Genomic DNA, 20,695 nt, shown 5'->3' with positions numbered 1-20,695 from the left:
AATCCGCGGTTGGGGTATTTTTATAAATTTTGTTGAAACTTGGGTATTTTAATTTAATTTATTTATTAAATAGGTATTTTTAAAAAAATCGGCATATCGACCCATACTATGAATCCATATCTCTAATTTTTAAAGTTCAAACAGTTGATCTGAACCGTTAAACAAAATCTTCATATTAAAATGTACTTGTAGACCAAATTTTATATTTTTTTAGAATTTTTTTACTATTTTTGTAGATGGTAGAAAGTTGTTGTTTTTGGATGGTCTAGAATTTTTAAATCAAGTGATTTTCTATCTATCTAAAAATATAGTAAAAAATTTCTAAAAAATATAATATTCAGTTTTCAACTATATTTTCATATGAAGATCATGTTGAACGGTTCAGATCGACTGTTTGAACTTTAAAAACAAAAATATGAGTCCATAGCGCGGGCCGTTGTGTTATATGCATATTACCTTAGCCTCACTCTTTTTTTCATATCCCATTCTTTGCTCTTTTTTGTCCCTTTTACCTTATGTTCAATTTGTTTATCATTTGAGTTCTTTTAGATATACCAAAAGTTGGTTCATTTTACATCATAATTATTTTTCCTCAATTCATGTTTAGTGTTAATGCACTTGGTTTTATTGCAATTCGCGTCTCACTATAATTACATGAGTTAAAACTAAAAACGGTTGCAAACAGGTGTAAATCTCTACATCCGCATTGCTACTTTTTGAGAACAGAGGGAGTGTATTACAACAACGAGAAAACCTTCATGAGCAAAGACTACCTCGACATGATGTGGGGTCGCAACAAGTTCCAGCTCACAATCCTCGAGCTTGGTTTCAACTTCCTTTTCACGGTATATTTTTAATAACATCCTTTGAGCACATTTCCATAATTTTAATAGAAACAAAATTTGCACCAACAGATAATTTACTGTCTCTCAGGATGTGGATGTCCTTTGGTTCCGGGACCCATTCAGACACATCTCCCTGGCAGCTCACATGTCAATCTCAAGTGATGTCTTCCTCGGTGATCCAGACAGCACGTCCAACTTCCCTAATGGTGGCTTTCTCTACGCCAAATCATGCAACAAGACCATCGAGTTCTACAGATTCTGGCAGGAGGGCCGTGAGAAGCATGCGGGCCGCAATGAACAGGAGGTTTTCAATGCAATAAAGGCCGAGGCGGTGTCACAGATGAAAGTGCGGTTTCAGTTCTTGGACACGGCTTACTGTGGCGGGTTCTGTCAGCTGAGCAAGGATCTAAATAAAATCTGCACGCTGCATGCAAACTGCTGTGTTGGGCTCGGGAACAAGATTCATGATCTGAAAGGAGTGCTTGAGGATTGGCGGAATTTCACCAGTAAATCGGCTGATGAGAGGAGGTGGGGGAATTTTCACTGGAAGGTTCCTGGTAGATGTATTCACTGAGGGAATTATAGTTATAGCTGTGCTAGAAGGCTTAATTTATTTGTGTTTTGTATTTATATCTTTATTTATCTTTGTTATCAATTGGGTTTTGTTTTCCATTTCTTAAGGAAATAGGATGGGTGGAGGGTCATGATTGTGTATTACGTGTAGAAAGAAAATGTGTACATTTGAGAATTTAACCTTATTTTCCATAATATAAATTATATAAAAGATCTTATTAAATCTTCTGTTGGGAGTATAATTTTAATTTTCTTTGTATCACAAGTTTCATATTGTGAGAAAATGTTTCCGGCTCTAGCTTTAAAGAGCCCAATTACAAGTGCATATGAAAGAAAAGGGCTTAAATGATTAAAACACGGAGGCCCTTTTGCAAAGTACCTACAACTCTAGAAGCAGCTTGTTCTGTAATTTCTCTTAACAGGCCTATGGCCTTCATCCAAACGGGTACGGGTTTTTCGTCCAAAGGGCTTTGGAAAAGGCCTCATGCAAAGACGAATTTAGACCGTCCAATTCATGTCACATATCCTGCGGACGGTTCAGATTCAAGAAACATATTAGCTTTATTATAGGTTCTAAATTGTTCTCACGAAGATTGAACGGTTTAAGTCAGATATTGGATAAAAGTTGTCCAAAGCCCTCTGGACAAAACCCAATCCCCATCTTAACTACTGAACATGTTGAAACTGGACCTCTCCATTCTTTTCACGAGTTGCCCAAACAAAATCAGCGCCATTCTTGGATATATATTTCCCGCTCCTCATTTCCAACTTTCAGTTCCACTCGTTTCTACATTTCGACCTCTTTTTTCATCTGTTTGATATTAGATCTGAATTAAGCTTCTGTCTTCTTCCAAAAGCAAGGAATGGAGGGGTTGCAGAAGCGGATCAAGCTATCGGTAAATTTCTCCACCTAACATTTCAAAATAACGACGATACCTCTTATGGACAATCGTATTGTGACAATGGCAGGATCAAGAGGAGGGGATCCACAGGGAAGAGGAAGAAGAAGGGGAAGGAGAGCACAGCCTAGTGGTGATAGGTGTATCCGAGGAGACTGAGCTCCAGATCCAGCGCATCCTTGACAGAATCAATTCCTTCACTCAACAGGTACTTTAATCTGCTTAATCTCGGATTGGATGATGAATAAGACTGGTATTCTGTTGTTACAGCAGCTTAGATGACCATTAGCAAAAGTATGTTTCTCTGTGTCTCAGGGGGTATATCCTTGTCATTTGATTAAGGCCATTATTAGGCCTTTTTCAGGTAAAATGGTACAATAGAGTAAATCTGTATTGATCTGTAATTTTGTATCTTCTCTTTGCCATTTGAATAATTAAACACGTTCTTGCTACTGAAGATTGACAAGATGAACTCTGATCTTGATTTAGTTTATTTCTTAAAACTCCTGGGTTTAGGAACTTGATTCTCTTCTCTCAATAAACAGTAAAATCTATGTCTAGGTATAAGACCTCCTTTTGCTAGCTAGGTTTCATTATAATTGCTACCTTTTCTTGTTATAATGTTAGAATTGTATCATATGTAGGTATCTGAGATTCTAGAAGCAGGGAAGGCTCTTTTCAAGGATCTCAGTGCTCAGTTTGAAGAACGCCTGATCTCGTCAGTTTCGTTTTTTCTTTGATTTCAAATCACTTTTTTTTTTCCTTCAGGGGGGGGAGGAATAAATGTGTAAACCCTATATTTATTTGATTTTAAAATAAACCCTGCATTGACCTATGCACAAGAAATTTAGTATTCTATTACTGGAAAAGTATGACGTACCATAAATAGTATGTTCTAAGAGATGAACACAAATATAGACTGACAACATGATTGCTAAATCTATCCACAATCAATTATAAAGGTAGTGATGATGATTAATTAAACATGTCAGCAAATGGAGTTAATGATTTTCAAAATAAATAACAGGATACACAAGGACCAGTTGGAGAAATGGGAGGAAGAGATGAAGGAAGTACGTGCAGATGACTCGGCAAACGAGGAAGCCCGTTCCCTCCTCCACAATGCTCAGTTCCACCTCTTCCAGAATGTTCGTGAAGATCCTTAAACATTGTACCAGTAGAATTTTACAATACTACCCTTCCTTTTACAGGTAGATCACATATGATACCAGTACGTACTCTTTGATTTCTTCTTTTCTTTATAGTGTTTTCAGCTGTAGAGCATATGACACGGAGCTTTTCTTTATAGTCTTTTGTAATATAATATAGAACTAACCATTTTGATGCCTTATTCTCAAAGTGTTGATTTGTTAATGCGTATGAGATAATTTGGTTCATGCTTTTAGCAGTCACTGTATTTTACCCTTCATATTTTTTTTTTCACATTTGGAGGTATATTTCCTTGAATGAATAGTGTTAACTTTAATAGGACATAAATATTCAATTGAAGTATCATGTTCCCTTCCATGGTTATGAGCAAATGATTTTGCTTAGAAGCATATTTAGGCCTACTCAATGTGCATAAATATAACTATTCTTCAGTTAACTCATGCAAGCAGGATATAATGTTATTGAATATATATTAATTGTAGTCTGGAAAGCATCTTTCTCTTAGTTCATTACCGGTATCTCATTAGTTCCATTATCCTGTTAGTACATTCATATATTTTCGTTGATATTATAAGGCCTAATTTAAATCTGAATTTTATTTCAGTCTAGACTTTAGAGCATTATTATTTTCATATAGGTCTTGGGTAGATTATGGAATATGAATATAACATAGTTTTTGTTGTTTTAGTAGGCATAATTACAGGGCATTGAAATTTCTTGCAATTACAGTAAGCAGAGTATTCAATAATTTAAAATGAAGGATCAGCTTGCAACTTTTGTACTACACTGAGCTGGTATTCAAAATTCTAGTGTCTAGACTAAACATAAATACAAGATAACAACAAAGAAAGGTACAATTGGTGAAATAGGTGCGTTTTAGGGCTTTTTGATTCAGGTTGAGTTCTTCTCTCTTGTGTTTCAAGTCGTCAAGATGTAAGGAAGTGGTCGAATTTGTCGACAGAGACAAAATAAAGCAATTGCCATTGAGCATTTGACAAGTCAGTATGGCTGTGCAGCTGCGAATCATTAAATATATGTAGTGTAGTCGAACATTATTGGTAGATACCAAAAAAAAAAAAAAAAAAAAACATTATTGGTTGGTATTCGAGTTTTCCAATTGTTAATTGGGGGGGATTTCACGTATACTGGTAAAAAACTTTGAAATTACGTATTCAACCCTTTAAAATTCATAATATCATATTTATTCTCTTCAATTTCAAAACACACAGATTAACTCATTTTATTGTCTTTTCTATTAAAATTCATTTTAAATTTATAAAGTACCCTAATTACTCTTTATTAAGAAAAAAAAGAAAGAAAGATATGTAGCATGTTTCAAAAAAATATCAATCTTCTAAGTAATTAGTTACCAAAAGCAAATTGGTCACTTCTCTACTGACGTCTATACATGATAAATATTTTGAGGATGAATAAAATTTCAATTGCTGATATTTATGGCATGAAATGCTAACGTGCCTTAAAGAAATTCAAAACCATTAATTGTGAATATTTCTGCGTGTTGACCATAGCTTAATCTACTTCTATAAATTCATTTGAACACGGTAGATTTCACATACCGTCAAATACCTGACTAACATGGATATAATTTAAATCAATGTTATCAGAACCGGACCGGACATTGACCCGATAAATCTTCGGGTCAACGGTTCGTTGGTCCGACCGTCGGGTCGTCCGGTCCAACCGCCGTTTTTTTTTCTAAAGCAACAACAATTTATATGGGTACAAAATTTTTCCTAGTAACATGCATATAGGCCTGACAAGGGGTCCCATTTTCCGGTGCCTAGCCATAAAAGCAATATTTGCATCTAGGCCCCTCAGTTTGGCTTTTCTAACAGATATCAGTAGAAGGCAACCAAAAAAATTACCAATACAGCTAAAAAACAGAAAAAGGAAAAATAAAATAAAGAGTCATCTCTGTAATTCATTTCAAAAATCAGAGATCAAAATATCATACACATTAGGAATCTGGAAAACTGAGAAACATGTTTTTTACCACAAAAATGAGAAACATTAGGAATCATGTTTCGTTTACCACAAAAACTGAGAAACATGTTTCGTTTACCAGTAAATCTAGAAAACCCTCAATTTTTCATTTCCTTCATCCCTTATTTACCAGCAGCTTCCTTCTTCTGACCCTTCTATTATTCCATTGCCATCCCACTTTGGTTTCCAGTATTCAAATATGTGACACAAAAGACAGTACATGCTGGCGCCAGATATATACCTTTTCTTCTTTTATACTTTCTGATAATCACATAAGACACCTGACTTGTGTTAATGCGAATTGAGGGGATTCATTTATGTTGTTAGCTTATTGTACCAATATTTAGTATATTCCAATTCTCCTTTTGTTTGAAATGTATGTTGAGACCACCAAGTTGCAAAATTTAAATGGATCAACTCGAGTACACATGTTTGATCTTTGTTTTAATCCTTCTACACAGAAATGACATTGTTAGTGCTTCATGTATCAACTTGGAACTACCAAACAGTAAGATAGATAAAAAAAAAACATCGAGAAGTACTTAAACAAGCAAACAAACAATAATTTATTGATTTTTTAACTTCGGTTTTTCATTTGAGCAATCATTGGCAACCCCATTGCTCTCATCTAAAATTCTATTTTCATGAGCATTTCATCAAACACTTAACATGCATGCATCAATTCAATAAAGTTTACTAAATAATTCAAACTTTTCACGTACTTTACAGATTTAAATTTATTAATTGAATGAGATTACTTACAATATAGGATGTAGACAACTTCTTTTGCGATTTCGTTTCAACTTTTAAGCTACTTGTGCCACCGTGAAATACACATAAATAGATGAGCAATATTGAAGAACATGGCCAAAATGAGAATTGGGAGGTTGTAGGGGGAAGGAGATCCAATTTCCAGGCGGTTTTCATCTTTGGCGATTTGAGAAAAAGGAAGAAAATTTTACGATCTGAGAGAAAGTCGCGATATTGGCTAGATTTATGAAAACAGTATTGAACCGGGGTTTAACATCGGTTTTTATCGGCGGTTTTATAAAACCCCAGCCGGTTAAGTGGGTTTTTAACGAGTTAGATGCTTAAGCGATCTTTAAACAGAACCGAACCGGACAGGTGACCGGTTCCGGTTTTTTTCGGTTAAACCAGCGGTCCGGTCCGGTTCTGATAACACTGATTTAAATATGTATATTTTTTGTATGTTAAAACCAATCAGTCCCGTATCAAGCGCAGATTTATTTTCATATATATTAATAAAAAAAGAGGTAGCGAAATAGAAAGAGTGAGGGCTTTGCAATATTTTTAAAAGATTGAAATCAACAATTCCGATCCAATTTTTTTTTATTTTTTTTTCTTTTTTTTGAGGTTTAGTGGTAATCCCACTAAAAGATATATTAATAATGAAATTTTTTACAAAATTACGACAACCCACAAGGCAGGCTTGCCATAATACTCAGGAGGTTATCAATTATTTACAAAAAAGACCCGCAATAAGAATTAAGAAGGATAAAATTTATCTAGCCCAACACATAATACCCTAACCCTAGACGAAGGTATTAATTCCCTATATAAATAGCGCCTAGTTGTGTATATCTATTGCCGCCGCATTGATTTATATGTCCGCTGGTTTTCGTTGCTGTGAGAAGGTGTGCCGGTTCCTTTCCTTCCACAGTGTCCATGCGCCTGCAGCCCATGCAGTATCCCATCTTCTCCTACCCTCGCCATGTAGCCTCTTGCTTCCTTTCCTCCATGCGGTCAGAGGATCTGTTTCGGTTATTCTTGGTAAGTTTAACTCTTCAATCAAGCCTAACCAGAATCCGCTTGCGTATGAACATGCTAAGAAAAGATGATCCCTTGTTTCCATCTCTGTAGATGTACACAGAACACAACCAAATTGGACCTCACATTCTCTTACCGTAAGCACCTCTTGGGTTAGGATTTTGTTTTCAAACATTAACCATAGGAATATGCGTACCTTCATTGACGCTTTTAATTTCCACAACTGAGTGTGATATCTTGAGATCACCCCGTGTTATGCATCATTTTGTATGCCTACGCGCATGTGAAGTTTCCTGATTCTGTTCATCTCCAATTAGGTAAACTAAGTAACTAACCCATCTAATTGAACAATTATAGAACGGTGTAAGTTCCATTAGTTGTTTCAGAAAGGAGTTGTTTGCTCCATTATGTAACTGCGAGATGTCCGTTATGCTGTGGAGTTGTTGTACTTACTAGAAGATTCGAAGTCACAAAAAATATCAAAGAGAGAGTTTGGATCGGAAATATTGTGTCCGATTTAAAAAAAAGGAAAATTTTCAAAACCCGAACTTAGGACTTATCTGAGAGAGAATCAACATGGGAGTTTAATAAGTGGTCCAAACATCTATATATCACTTTTTTGTAGTTTCCTATGTGGCGGATTATTTTATTTCTTGAGAATAACTTCTTACACAGTTTCATTTATAGAATCATACGCAAAATACAAACTCAATTTTCCCTCTCTCTCTAATTAATTGTACAATTAATCGGATCAGTTTAGATCATGCATTTCAATCAGATTATTAGATTGGAACTAACCACAACTAACTGTTTTGCACACATGTCTAGCTGTGCAAAATTAAACGGTAATGGCGAGATATTACGCAAAAAGTTTGATTTAAGAAAAAATCTTCATATATATGTATATATGTATGTATCTGTACTAATTGCAGTAGATGTAGAGCCGAATAAACTTTAAATTATCTATCAACTTTTTTTTTTAATTAAAGGATCTCGTTAAACTGTTAAAAATAACGGCTAATTTTAATATTTGAATTGTAATGGCTAGTTTAGAGAGTAGTGTATTATAATTAATAAGTTAGGAGATAGTGGTTAGTGATTAGTGGTTAGTAGTTGGTAGTTGTAATTAATAGTACAATGACTAGTTTTTAAATTTCTTCTATAAATAGAGATACATGTAAAGCTTAAAATAAGAATGCAATGATAAGTTGTTTTCTTTAATCTCTTCTCTTGTCTTATAAAAAATAATATGGTTTCAGAGCCATAGATCTGAAATTCTGCACAAGTATCATCTAAACTAGCAAAGTTAGTCAGTACCAACAAAGAGAAGAAAAAAAAAGAATCAAGAGCCAAAGAGCCAAGAACTCAATCAGTGTCAAGTAAAGTCACGAGCCAAAGATGAAATAACTCAACAAGTGTCAAGGAAAAGAAGGATAAGAGCCAAAGAGCTAAAATAGTCCTCTCTTTGCACGTATCATAAAAACGGTAACAATATTCTAGTATTTTTTCTTATCAGTAAAAAAACCAAATTTTATTTTTTCTTAAAATTTTCATATCAGCATGTTCTTAAAAAAAAAAGTTCTTAAAATTTTTTCTTGAAAAAATCTTTCTTAAAAAAATCTTTCTTGAAAAATCAAATAACAATGACACAAAACTTTAGTACCAATCACCGAAGCAATCCCAATAGTTTTTCAAATTGCAAAAAAGAGGGTCACAACCGAGATCAGTGTTAGTTCTTGTATCATAATCTTGGACCAAAATGGTGGAAAGTAGTAGAAAAAAAATGGAGAGATGAATTGGATAGGACTGGGGGAGATGCATATGCTTCCCACTCATGTGACACAAACAATTCAATTCCGATGCCACGACATCTTCTCCAACAAATTCTCGAAATGTTTTCTAATCAAATGCAAAAGAGCAACCTTCTCCAACAAATGGTGTGGTATTGCTTCCAAATGCTTGTTAATCAAACTCAAAACAAGAGCTCATGTGGTATTGCCTCTAACTCAAAAGATTTATTTTTTGATCAAATTATTATTGATAGTGGTGCAACAGACCATATGTTTAGAAATAAACAATTATTGTCAAACCTCAAACCGACCAATGGTAATCAATATGTATCGGTTGCAAACGGTATGAAAGCAAAAGTAAATGGCATAGGAGAAATTAATTTATACGGTAAACAAATTAAAAATATTTTATATTTAGAAATATTTCCCATAAACTTAATTTCTGTAAATAAATTAACACAAGAATTAAATTGTAATGCAATATTTTTATGTAAAATTATTGTATTTCAAGATCGAAAAACTGGCATTAAGATTGATGAAGGATTTCTTGAAAATGGATACTATTTTTTAAACTCCAAAATAAATTTTTGTGCTTCCGCAAAAGTCGTTAACTCTGACATTTGGCATAAGAGACTTGTGCATCTTTCCGACAAAATTTTAAATGGTATCTTAGATTTTAAAAATTTGAAATGTACTAATTGTGAAATTTGTAAGTTAGCAAAACAAACAAAGCTTCCTTTTTCTCTTTCTACTAGCAAAAGTAAAGCTCCTTTTAATTTAGTACATTCTGATGTATGGGGACTGGCCCCAATAGATTCATATAATTGATTCAAATATTTTCTTTTATTTATTGATGATTTTTCAAAACTAACTTGGTTATTTTTACTTAAATCTAAACATGAAGTGTTTGATTGTTTTTATGAATTTTTATGTCTTATAGAAACACAACTTAATGCAAAATTAAAAATCTTTAGATTGGATAATGAAACCGAATTTATAAATAGAAAGTTTTCAAGTCTCTTTAGAGAAAAATGTATTATACATCAAACAACTTGTATAAATACTCCCGAACAAAATAATGTTTCTAAAATAATGACACGATCTTTATTATTTCAAAATAATGTTTCTAAAATTTATTGGTTGGATGCCATACTTTGTGCCACTCATTTAATCAATAGATTACCTAGTATTAATTTAGAAAATAAAAGTCCATTAGAAACTCTTTATCAAAAGAAAATCACTTATTACCATATGAGAATATTTGATTGTACAAGTTTCGTACATATCAAAAGAAACGACAAATTTGATTTTGTATCAAAAAAAACTATTTCTTAGGATACTCATCTTATAAAAGGGCTATAAATGCTATGATCCAATTAATAAAAAATATATATCTTTCTAGAAACGTTTTATTTTTTGAAAATGAACCATATTTCGAAGAAAAAGAAATATTTCATCAAACATATTCAAATAATATTTTTTTTTGAAAACCAAACATATTCAAATAATCAAAATGACAATATAGTTTTACCTTACTTAGATGATTTGAATTTTGTTCCTGGAAATAATCATCAAGTTGAAATTAACAATCAAGAAAATGAAACTAATAATGACATAAATGAAAATGAAACGGAAGAAAATTTACCGGGTAGAAGAAGATCATTTAGGGAACGACAACCATCAACTAGACTTCGAGATTATGTGACATATTAAGTACAATACCCAATTGAAAATTTTGTTTCATATGACAACATCTCAACCGAATACTATACATTTCTCACTAGTATTGATAAAGAATTAGAACCAAAAAAATACCAAAAAATAATTAGAACTCCAATTTGGTGTAAGGCTATGGATGAGGAATTAAAAGCCTTAGAACAAAATCAAACTTGAAAAATTGTCTCCCTACCAAAAAATAAAAAGTCGGTTGGTTGTAATTAATGAGTGTATAAAACCAAATATAATAGTGATGATACCATAAAAATGTATAAAACAAGACTTGTAGCTAAATGATTTACCCAAACATATGGCATATACTATAATGAAACCTTTGCATCGGTTGCAAAAATGAATACTGTGATAATTTTATTTTCTATAGCCGTAAACAATGGTTGGGACCTCTATCAAATGGATATCAAAAATGCATTTCTTCAAGGAACACTTGAAGAAGAGGTGTATATGCCATTACCACCTGGTCATAAATTAATTGAAAACAAATTATAACTTGGTTTGTAGAAATCAATTTATCGATTGAAGTAATATCCCCGAGCATGATATGACAAACTTAGCTCTTATTTAATTTTGTGCAATTTTAAAATTAGTAATGCCGATCATTCTTTATTTACTAAATGTGATGGTATCAATACTACTCTCATTTTAGTATATGTAGATGACATCATAATCACTGGAAATAATTTCAAGCAAATTCAAAAAATTAAGAAACAACTAAAAGAAAAATTTGACATAAAAGATTTATGATATCTTAAATATTTTTTAGGAATAGAGGTAGCCACTTCGGATAAAATGACTTTTTTATTTCTCAAATAAAATATACACTTGATTTGTTAAAAGAAACCAGTAAGTTAGGATGTAATTAAACCGCTCTATCCCAATTGACAACAAGTGCAAATTAAATAGTGAAGATGGTGAACCTTTAAAAGACATAAACTAATTTCAAAGACTTGTAGAAAAATTGATATATCTAACGGTTACACATTCAGATATTTCTTTTTTCGTAAGCCAAATTAGTAAATTCACATACTCACCAAGAACACCACATTTAGAAGCCCTAAATAGAATTTTGAGATTTTTAAAAAATAAGCCCGGCAAAGGTATTTGAATGAAAAATAATAATTCTAATGATATATGTGGCTATTCTGATGCAAATTAGGCCGGAAGCTTCGATAGAAAATCGACAATCGGTTTTTGCATATTTGTAGGCGAAAATCTAGTCACATGAAAAAACAAGAAATAAAATATTGTAGCACGATCAATTGCTGAAGCCGAATATCGTACCATGGCATCAACCGCAAGTGAATTAACTTAAATCAAACAACTTCTATTAAACATGAGATTTAAAACTCAAGCTCCGATGAAAATGTATTGCGACAACAATTCGGCATGACACATAGATTTCAATCCTGTGTTTCATGAGCGCATAAAGCATATAGAAGTAGATTGTCACTTTATTAGAGAAAATGTTCAAGCAAAAGAAATTGAAATACCATACGTAAAAAGTGAAGATCAACTCGTGGACATCTTTACTAAAGGCTTGGATTTGAGTCCATTTGAGAAAATTACAAGCAAGCTAGGATTGTACGATATATACATTCCTAGCTTGAGGGAGATTGTTAAAAATATATAACAGTTAGTTTTAATATTTAAATTGTAATGGCTAGTTTAGGGAGTATTATATATTATAATTAATAAGTTAGGAGAGTGGTTAGTGGTTAGTAGTTGGTAGTTGTACGTAATTAATAGTACAACGACTTTTTTTTAAATTTCTTTTATAAATAGAGATACATGTAAAACTCAAAATAAGAATGAATAATAAGTTATTTTTTTAATCTCTTTTCTTGTCTTATAGAAAATAACATAAACCTAACATTTTGTAGATGTCTTTTACAGAAGTCAAACTTACTTACTTACGCCTCTTAGTAGAGAGACGTGCACCGTTGTACTAAATCCGTGGTTCAACGTTATTTATTCATAACACTAGAAATGTACGTGTCTGATCCAATGGCATAATTCACATTAACATGAAGAAAAAGTGATCAAGAGTTAATATATCGTTATCGTCATCACTATAATTTCTAGAAGTCAAGTTGATTTCTTTGTGATTCAGTTTATTTCAAATAATTTATAATAAAAAAAGTAGCGTGCACAGCTGGTGCGGCGGCGCCCACGAATCCACGTTAGCTTATTAGTGATTGCACCTTTTCAAATCTTCTTTAGTTTGGAAAAAAGAAAAAAAAAAGGAAGAAAATGTCTAATACTTGTGTATATATTTAGGAGATCTTATGTCAGCTAACATTGTTAAATGACAAAACCACACATATATGGAGATATTTATTTATAATCAAAATTCAAAAGCAAAAAATGATCAACACTTTGTTTTGACTATTCTACTTTGTCTTATACATTTTTTTACAATAGCCCTTATATATATAAGATTTAGAGTTGAAGGAACAAATAGTTTTAATTTGCTCTCTACCTACCTAGTACATGAAACATCTCATTAATTTAATTGATAAATGGATTCTGAGGGGAAGTGTCTAAGAATGAATTATACTTCGTTTATTTTAGGGGTTGCTGCAACTCTAACTTTGATGATAATTTACCAGGCTGCAGATTTTAACAGTGAGAAATTCTTGGAAAAACTACGCTTTGGCAATGGAACTTTGAATGGGATACCCCATGAGGTTGGTTATTTTTAAACTTGTTCTTCTATATGTATTCTTTTTTAACTTAATTTCTGCGCTGATCTTACTTTTAAGAAAACATGAAACATGAAAAAAATTTGATTATAACAAATTAGACTGTTTGTGTCTAACAATTTACTATAACAAAATCGAATTATGATATCCTTTTACAAGAGCTCTAAGTATTGCTAGTTCTTTGTAATCTGTTTGCTTGCTAGTACGCAAGGACAAAGAACAAGAGATGTCGTGTTATATATCATAGTATATAACAATAGAATTAAGATTAATTTTAATCTGAATTCAGAGAATTTGGAGTTTGGTGACAGAATTCAAGAAAGAATTTCAATTTGATTTAATTACTTAATTGATGTTTCTTACAGAGCATACTTCCTTATTTAGCTTGATCAATGAATTTACATTTTTATTTAAGCAGTACAAAAACCAAGTTGAATTGCATCTTGATCAATGAATTTACATGTTCACTGATTAATTTGTTAACTGTGTTGATATTTTTTTTTCACAATATTCACTAAAATTTACTCTTCTTCTCCCTTTATCGCTGAAGATGCGGGTCCCTTTCGTCTGATTCTCCTCTTCTTCGTCTTCGTTTTGATGGCCCACACACGTTTCCTTACATGATTCAGCAAAGGCTTCTTCTTTCCCTTCTGTAGATTTGACAAAGTCAAATATGATTACACGCTTTCCCCAATTCCTCAATCGTTAGTATAGTGCTGATCATATAGGGATTAATTGGGGAATAGTATTATTTGCATCAGAATTTGCAAAGATTTCCTTTTAAGTATCACTTTTACACACACACACACACACACACTCATTTTCCCCATTAAATAGAAATCTTCTTCCTTACAAATTATTATTTTTAAGTATCACGTTTCATTAAATATTATAATTTTAGGAGGACTTTCAGATTTTCAAATTAGATATTCATTTTAATGAAAATTATTATTTTGAACTTGAAAATGGATGGAACTATTAAATTGTTTTAATATGAGCTAGATGATGAAATTGCTTCAACTTAACCTTTTTATTGAATTGTTTGAAAACAAATGGAATTCTAATTTTAACGAAAGAATGTGCTAGCATTTTTTTAATTTTTAATAAAAATATAACAGTAAACTAAATGAAAAACAAAATTCTCTTCTATTGTTGTTTATCATATTTGACTATACAGTGACTTGTAGGTGGACGATCCATTGAAGGAATTGGTGCAAGTGCTGAAAAAAGCAGCGAATGATGACAACACAGTTATAATGACACAAATAAACAATGGATTTGCCGCACCGGGATCCCTACTCGATCTGTTTCTAGAGAGCTTCCATGCCGGAGAAGACATCAAGCATCTGTTGAATAATCTTGTTATAATCTCAGTGGATCAGAATGCGCACGACAGGTGGATAGCCTGCTCCCCTTTTGTATAATTTTCTGTGTTTTTTACCTTGTTTTATCTTCAACAAAGTATAACCATTAGGTCAATTATAATTGTAATTGTCTTTGCTTAGTTTTAGGCATTGGTCTCATCTCATGAGTATTAATGAACTTGGTAGTGTTGCAAATTTGTTAAAAGAATGGTTTGGAAACAGGTGCAAGTCGCTACACCCGCATTGCTACTTATTGAGAACAGAGGGAACAGATTACAGCAAAGCGCAGCCCTTCATGTCCAAAGACTACCTCGACATGATGTGGCTTCGCCACAAGTTCCAGCTCTCAATCCTCGAGCTCGGTTTCAACTTTCTTTTCACAGTAATTAATGTCCATAATCATTTTTGCAAAAACTAAAAGAGCACATTTCCACGTATAATTTTTAATTGGCAGGGGAGAGGTCAAAACTATATTAAAAAAATAGAAATAAAATAGCACCAACATGTAATTTCTCCTCTTTCAAGCGATCTACGTATAGACCAGGAGGTGTTTAATCATGTATATTGAAGCTTCATTGATTTTTTTTCTTGAATTTTTATATAGTTCGGACCCCTCATAAATCACAAGTGCCGGCCATGCATTATGCATTAAAATTTTTGTACCCCCTACCTAAATTTTCTAATTCTGCCATTGCTTTCAGGACGTGGATATCCTATGGTTCCGGGACCCATTCAGATATATCTATATGGGGGTCCACTTTGCAATTGCATGCGATGAGTTTTACGGCGATCCTTATGGCGTGGCCAACCTGGCCAATGGCGGTTTCCTCTATGCCAAGTCATGCAAGAAGACAATTGATTTCTATAAGTTCTGGCATGAGGGTCGCGAGAAGTACCCGGGCAAAAATGAGCAGGATGTTATCCAATTAATCAAAACTGAGGCAGTGTCACGGATGAAAGTGCGGTTACAGTTCCTTGACACAGCCTACATTGGTACATTTTGTCAGATGAGCAATAATCTAACCAAGATTTGCACACTCCATGCAAACTGCTGTGTCGGGCTTGACAACAAGTATCAGGATCTGAAAGTAGCATTTGAGGATTGGAAGAACTTTACTTCCCAGTCGGCTGATGAAAGGATTTCTGGGAATTTCCATTGGAAGGTTCCAGATAAGTGTATTCGTTGAGGGAGTTGAGAGGTGTGCTAGAAAGCTTAATTTATTTTTGTTCTCTATTTATAGGTTTATTAATCTTATTGTCAATTGGGTTTGTTTTTGTTCTGATTTCCATTTCTTAAGTAAATTAACATGATTGGTTGAGGGGCATGATTGTTTATTTTTTTTGAAAAAAAATGTGTACAATTTTAATCACATTTTCCATCATTGTAACCATGTAAAAATTCTTATTGTTAAGTTGCAGTCAGCAAGATACTTTTAGTGCCTTCAGGGCAAAATATTGTTATAGTTAAGTTAGATGGGAAAAATTATAAGTTTTGATTTCTGAACTTTTTTGAAAAAACGAATGTAGTCATCAAATTATCATTTGTTTCAAGTTTGTCGGTATTCTTTTATTTGTATCAATTAGTTCTCAATTTTTTTTTTGTTTCTACTAAGAATATTCTCGTGTATCGTCAAGACAAAGTAGATAGTGCCCACGATTCTTGTGTTAAAATCTTAATTTTGCACAAGGCATTTCAAAAGAATTAACTATTATACTGTGTAACTCAAGATTCTTCACTTCTTAGTTAGGCTTATATTATACCAAAACATAAAATGGATACTGTGCGGGGCGTGGGTCGTTGGGATTCATCTCAATTTCTCGAGTGAACTATTTTTGTCTTCTCAATAATAGACATAGGTGAAGAAGAAAGTAAAAATGTAGAGATAGAAGCATGTGAATAGCAACTATTAAAAAAGTTACAAAACAGTGCAGTGCTTTGTTCTGTCTCTGATGGCAATTTGAGCACTTCCTTAATTTTGATGACTTGAGAACACAAAAGAAGATAACTCAACTGAATCAAAAGCCCTAAAAAAAGCAAGTATTTCACCAATTATACCTTTTTTCTTTCTTGTTATATTATATTTGTGTTTAGTGTACACTAGAATCTTGAATCCCAGCACAGTGCAGTACAGAAGTTTCAAGTTGATCTTTCATTTTAAGTTAATGAATGCTCTGTTTACTGTCATTGGAAGAAATTTCAGTGCACTGTAACTATGCATACTAAAACAACAGAAAATATGTTATATTCATATTCTGTAATCTATGCTTTTGATTCAGTTGAGTTATCCTTTTTTGTGTTCTTCAAGTCATCAAAATGCAAGTGCTCGAATTGTCAACAGAGACAAAACAAAACACTGCACAGTTTTGTAACGTTTTTAGTAGTTGCTAATCCCATGCTTCTGGGAGAGGGTTTTGTCCGATGGGCAGCCTGCACGGTCCAATCTTTATTTCGGTAGAAATAGCATGATTAGCGGATTTTTTATAAAATTCAGATCTGTACCCGTTTTTCTTTGAAACCGATATTTCTCATCTTCTCCAATTGAACCCAATGTCTGGCTCTTTCACTCACGCTCCCTCCCCAATTCATCCCTCCGCTCTCTATTTTTGAAAATCTTGACACGGCTGTCAAGGTTGCGTTCTCTCTCTCCTCTCTCTATCTATCTCTCTAATTTTGATGAAAAAGCTAGAACAACTATGACAGCCGCAATCCCTGATCTCTAACTTGATATCCTCCACTTTCAATTTTTTGGTTAAGTCTAATCTCTTAATCTATTTTTAATAATGCTAGTTTTTTTTTATTTTATTTTGGTTCGAACATCAATGGCTTTATTTCTAGATGGATGCTTTTCTTAAGCTTTGAGAATTTCATGGTGTGTGTGTGATGTATTGACGATAGGACATGAATATTTGTATACCTAAATCCTTTTTCATATACAATGTGCAAAGTTTGATATATACGAACTGTTAGGAATGAGAGATTGAGACTATCCTAATTGTTATAGCTTCTTCATTGAAGTTAAGAGGGAGAGGGAGCGTGAGGGAGAGGGAGAGTGGCAGCTCCTACCAAGCTTTCAAGAGAGAGAGAGAGAGCAATTGAAGTTAAGAGGGAGGGGGAGAGAGAGGGAGAGGGAGAGGGAGAGGGCCAGCTCCTACCAAGCTCTCAAGAGAGAGAGCAGCGGGATGGATGTGGGGAGGGAGCGTGAGAGAGAGAGAGAGGAACAGATTGGGTTCAATTAAGGAGAAATGGATAATAGCGAATTAGAAGAGAAAACGGATATAAATCTGAGTTTTAATTAAATTCGTTAATCATGTACTCTACTCGAAATTGAGATCTGACGGTGCAGACTTCCCATCGGACAAGTTTGGGTCCGATGGGCATCGGACGAAACCCTCTCCCCATGCTTCTACCCACTCAATTCCTCCAAATTACTTAAAACGGTACCTCTGCATTTTTCTTTCTTCTTCTGTTCTTCACCTATGTCCATTTTTGAGAAGACATAATAGTTCACTCAAGAAATTGCGAGATGAATCCCACGGCCCACGCCCCGCACAATATCCATTTTTATGTTCTGGCATAATATATATGGGCCTAACTAAGAAGTAAAGAATATTTAGTTACACAGCATAATAGTTAAATTTTATGAAATACATGTGCAAATTTTAACACAAGAATCATGATCGAGCACTTTTTCCTGATGATACATAAGAGAATATTATTAGTACAAATAAAAGAACACCGACGAACCTGAAACAAATAAAAATTTGATGACTAAATTGGTTCTTTCAGAAAAGTTCAGAAATCAAAACTTAGAATTTCCCTTCTTAGGTAATATTCCATTTCATTTATGCTTAAATAGGCCTCGACTCTCAACGCACTAAAATATTTTGCTTATTGCAACTTAACAATAGGAATTTTTTGTATAAAATTATGGAAAATGTGATTAATTAAAATTGTACACAATTTTTTCTACAAAAAATAAACAATCATGTCCCTCAACCAATCATGTTTACTTAATAAATGGAAAATCGAACAAAAATAAACACTATTCACAATAAGATTAATAAACACGAAAGCCGTAAATAGAATTATGAGATTTTAAAAAAATAATTTTGGTAAAGATATTTGGATGAAAAATAATAATTCTAATGATATATGTAGCTATTCTGATACAGATTGGACCGGAAGTTTCAATAGAAAATTAACAACCGGTTTTTACACACTTGTAGGCAGAAATCTAGTCACATAGAAAAACAAGAAACAAAATGTTGTAGCACAATCAAGCGCCGAAGCCGAATATCGTGCCATGACATCAACCGCAAGCGAGATAACATGGATCAAGCAACTCTTATTAGACATGAAATTTAAAACTCAAGAACAGATGAAAATGTATTGCGACAACAATTCCGGCACGACATATAGCTTCAAATCCCGTAATTCATGAGCGAACAAAACATATAGAAGTGGATTGCCACTTTATTAGAGAAAAAATTCAAGCAAAAAAAAAAAATTGAAACACCATACATAAAAAGTGAAGATCAACTTGCGGATATTTTCACAAAAGGCTTAGATCCGGATCCCTTTGAGAAAATTACAAGCAAGCTAGGATTTGTACGCAGGGGCAGATCTAGGATTTTCATCAGAATAGGTAGGGGTGTACAAAAATACTGTCGACCCACCCGACCCGTCTGACCCGTTTGACCCGACTCGTATTTTATCGGGTTGAGATGTTACTGGGTCGAGTACGGGTTGGATTTTGACAAACCCGTTACTTTGGGTCGGGTCATGGGTTTGCTCTTAATAACCCGTTTATACCTGGACCCGGCCTCAAATCTACGTTTCTACATTTTTTTTTTTTGTCTTTCTTGCATTGAGGTTACCATTATCTTCATTAATAAAACAATGTGTAAGGTTTGATAGTATGATATTCAATTTTTTATGCTGCCATGTACATTGGAATTTATTTATTCTATATGTTGCACATGAGCTGTTTGCAAAAATGCTTAACTGACTTGTGTTATCTTAATTTTCTTTATCAATCTTTGAATAAACTTGCAAAAGTTGCTATTTACTAAAATATTTAAATAATTGTGTTCATTGGAACATATGATTTTAACATTTTAATATATAGTGCTTCATTATATGTCGCTGTCTTTTTTTTAGGATGTTACATTTTGAATATGTTTTTTTTTTGTTATGGATATTATATGCTAAATTATTTCTATTTTATTTATGTTTGTCACTTTTATTTGTACCTAGTTTTAATAAAAATAGTAAAAAGATATATAATAGATTTTCAATCAAAATTATAACCCGTTTAACCCGTCTAACCCGCATAACCTGTAATAACCCGTATATAAAAAAATAGATGGGTTGGATTGGGTTATGGGTTGGTCAAGTAAATAATTTTTTTAATCCGGTATAATCGGATTGGATTCAAATTTTAATAAAATATCATCGACCCACCCGTTGTACACCCCCAAGGATAGGACAAGAATTGTGTGCACCAGTAAACTATGTAACACTAATACTCGCTGATACTAGTGTTAGAAAATAGTCAATCAGACCATTAGCTAATCGGGCTCACCATTAAATTTTTTATAAAATAAATCTCATGATTAACCATACCCTTTCAATAAGAGAATAAGTATAGAAAAAAATAGAAGAATAAAAAGAGCAACAAAAAAATAAGAAAAAAAACATGAGAAAAATATTAAAATCAAATCAGAAAAAAAGAGGAAATGGAGGTGTCCTCCATGAATAGAAATGGAGATGAAAAAAGGAATTTTAGAGAGAAAAGTGGAATTGATCTGTTCCAGCCTTCCAGG

The 20,695-nt window shown here is 33.1% G+C and overlaps 3 protein-coding genes across 3 annotated transcripts in view; all 3 read left to right on the top strand.

Annotated features, from left to right (window-relative positions):
- The window catches only part of LOC144564038 (uncharacterized protein At4g15970-like), a 7,063-nt gene extending 5,422 nt beyond the window's left edge, over positions 1-1,641 (top strand). The window contains exons 3-4 of the mRNA XM_078313531.1: positions 686-845; positions 934-1,641. Coding sequence (XP_078169657.1) covers positions 686-845; positions 934-1,419 — 646 coding nt within the window. The 3' untranslated portion in view covers positions 1,420-1,641. The remainder of the gene's footprint in view (positions 1-685; positions 846-933) is intronic.
- A 551-nt stretch (positions 1,642-2,192) lies between these two features.
- Positions 2,193-3,707, top strand: LOC144564552 (knotted 1-binding protein). Its single transcript, XM_078314151.1, has 4 exons — positions 2,193-2,314; positions 2,388-2,525; positions 2,962-3,035; positions 3,345-3,707. Exons 1-4 carry the CDS (start codon positions 2,282-2,284, stop codon positions 3,481-3,483), a joined length of 384 nt encoding a protein of 127 aa, XP_078170277.1. The 5' UTR covers positions 2,193-2,281; the 3' UTR covers positions 3,484-3,707.
- A 9,500-nt stretch (positions 3,708-13,207) lies between these two features.
- LOC144564040 (uncharacterized protein At4g15970-like) lies at positions 13,208-16,149 on the top strand. Its single transcript, XM_078313534.1, has 4 exons — positions 13,208-13,490; positions 14,693-14,901; positions 15,092-15,251; positions 15,571-16,149. Exons 1-4 carry the CDS (start codon positions 13,323-13,325, stop codon positions 16,054-16,056), a joined length of 1,023 nt encoding a protein of 340 aa, XP_078169660.1. The 5' UTR covers positions 13,208-13,322; the 3' UTR covers positions 16,057-16,149.
- The last annotated feature ends 4,546 nt before the right edge of the window (positions 16,150-20,695 follow it).

Source organism: Carex rostrata, chromosome 13 (assembly GCF_964058835.1).
Source record: "Carex rostrata chromosome 13, lpCarRost1.2, whole genome shotgun sequence".
In the NCBI taxonomy this organism is placed as follows: Eukaryota; Viridiplantae; Streptophyta; class Magnoliopsida; order Poales; family Cyperaceae; genus Carex; species Carex rostrata.
Note: the sequence above shows the minus strand (reverse complement) of the source record. Positions and strands in the feature narration are given on the sequence as shown.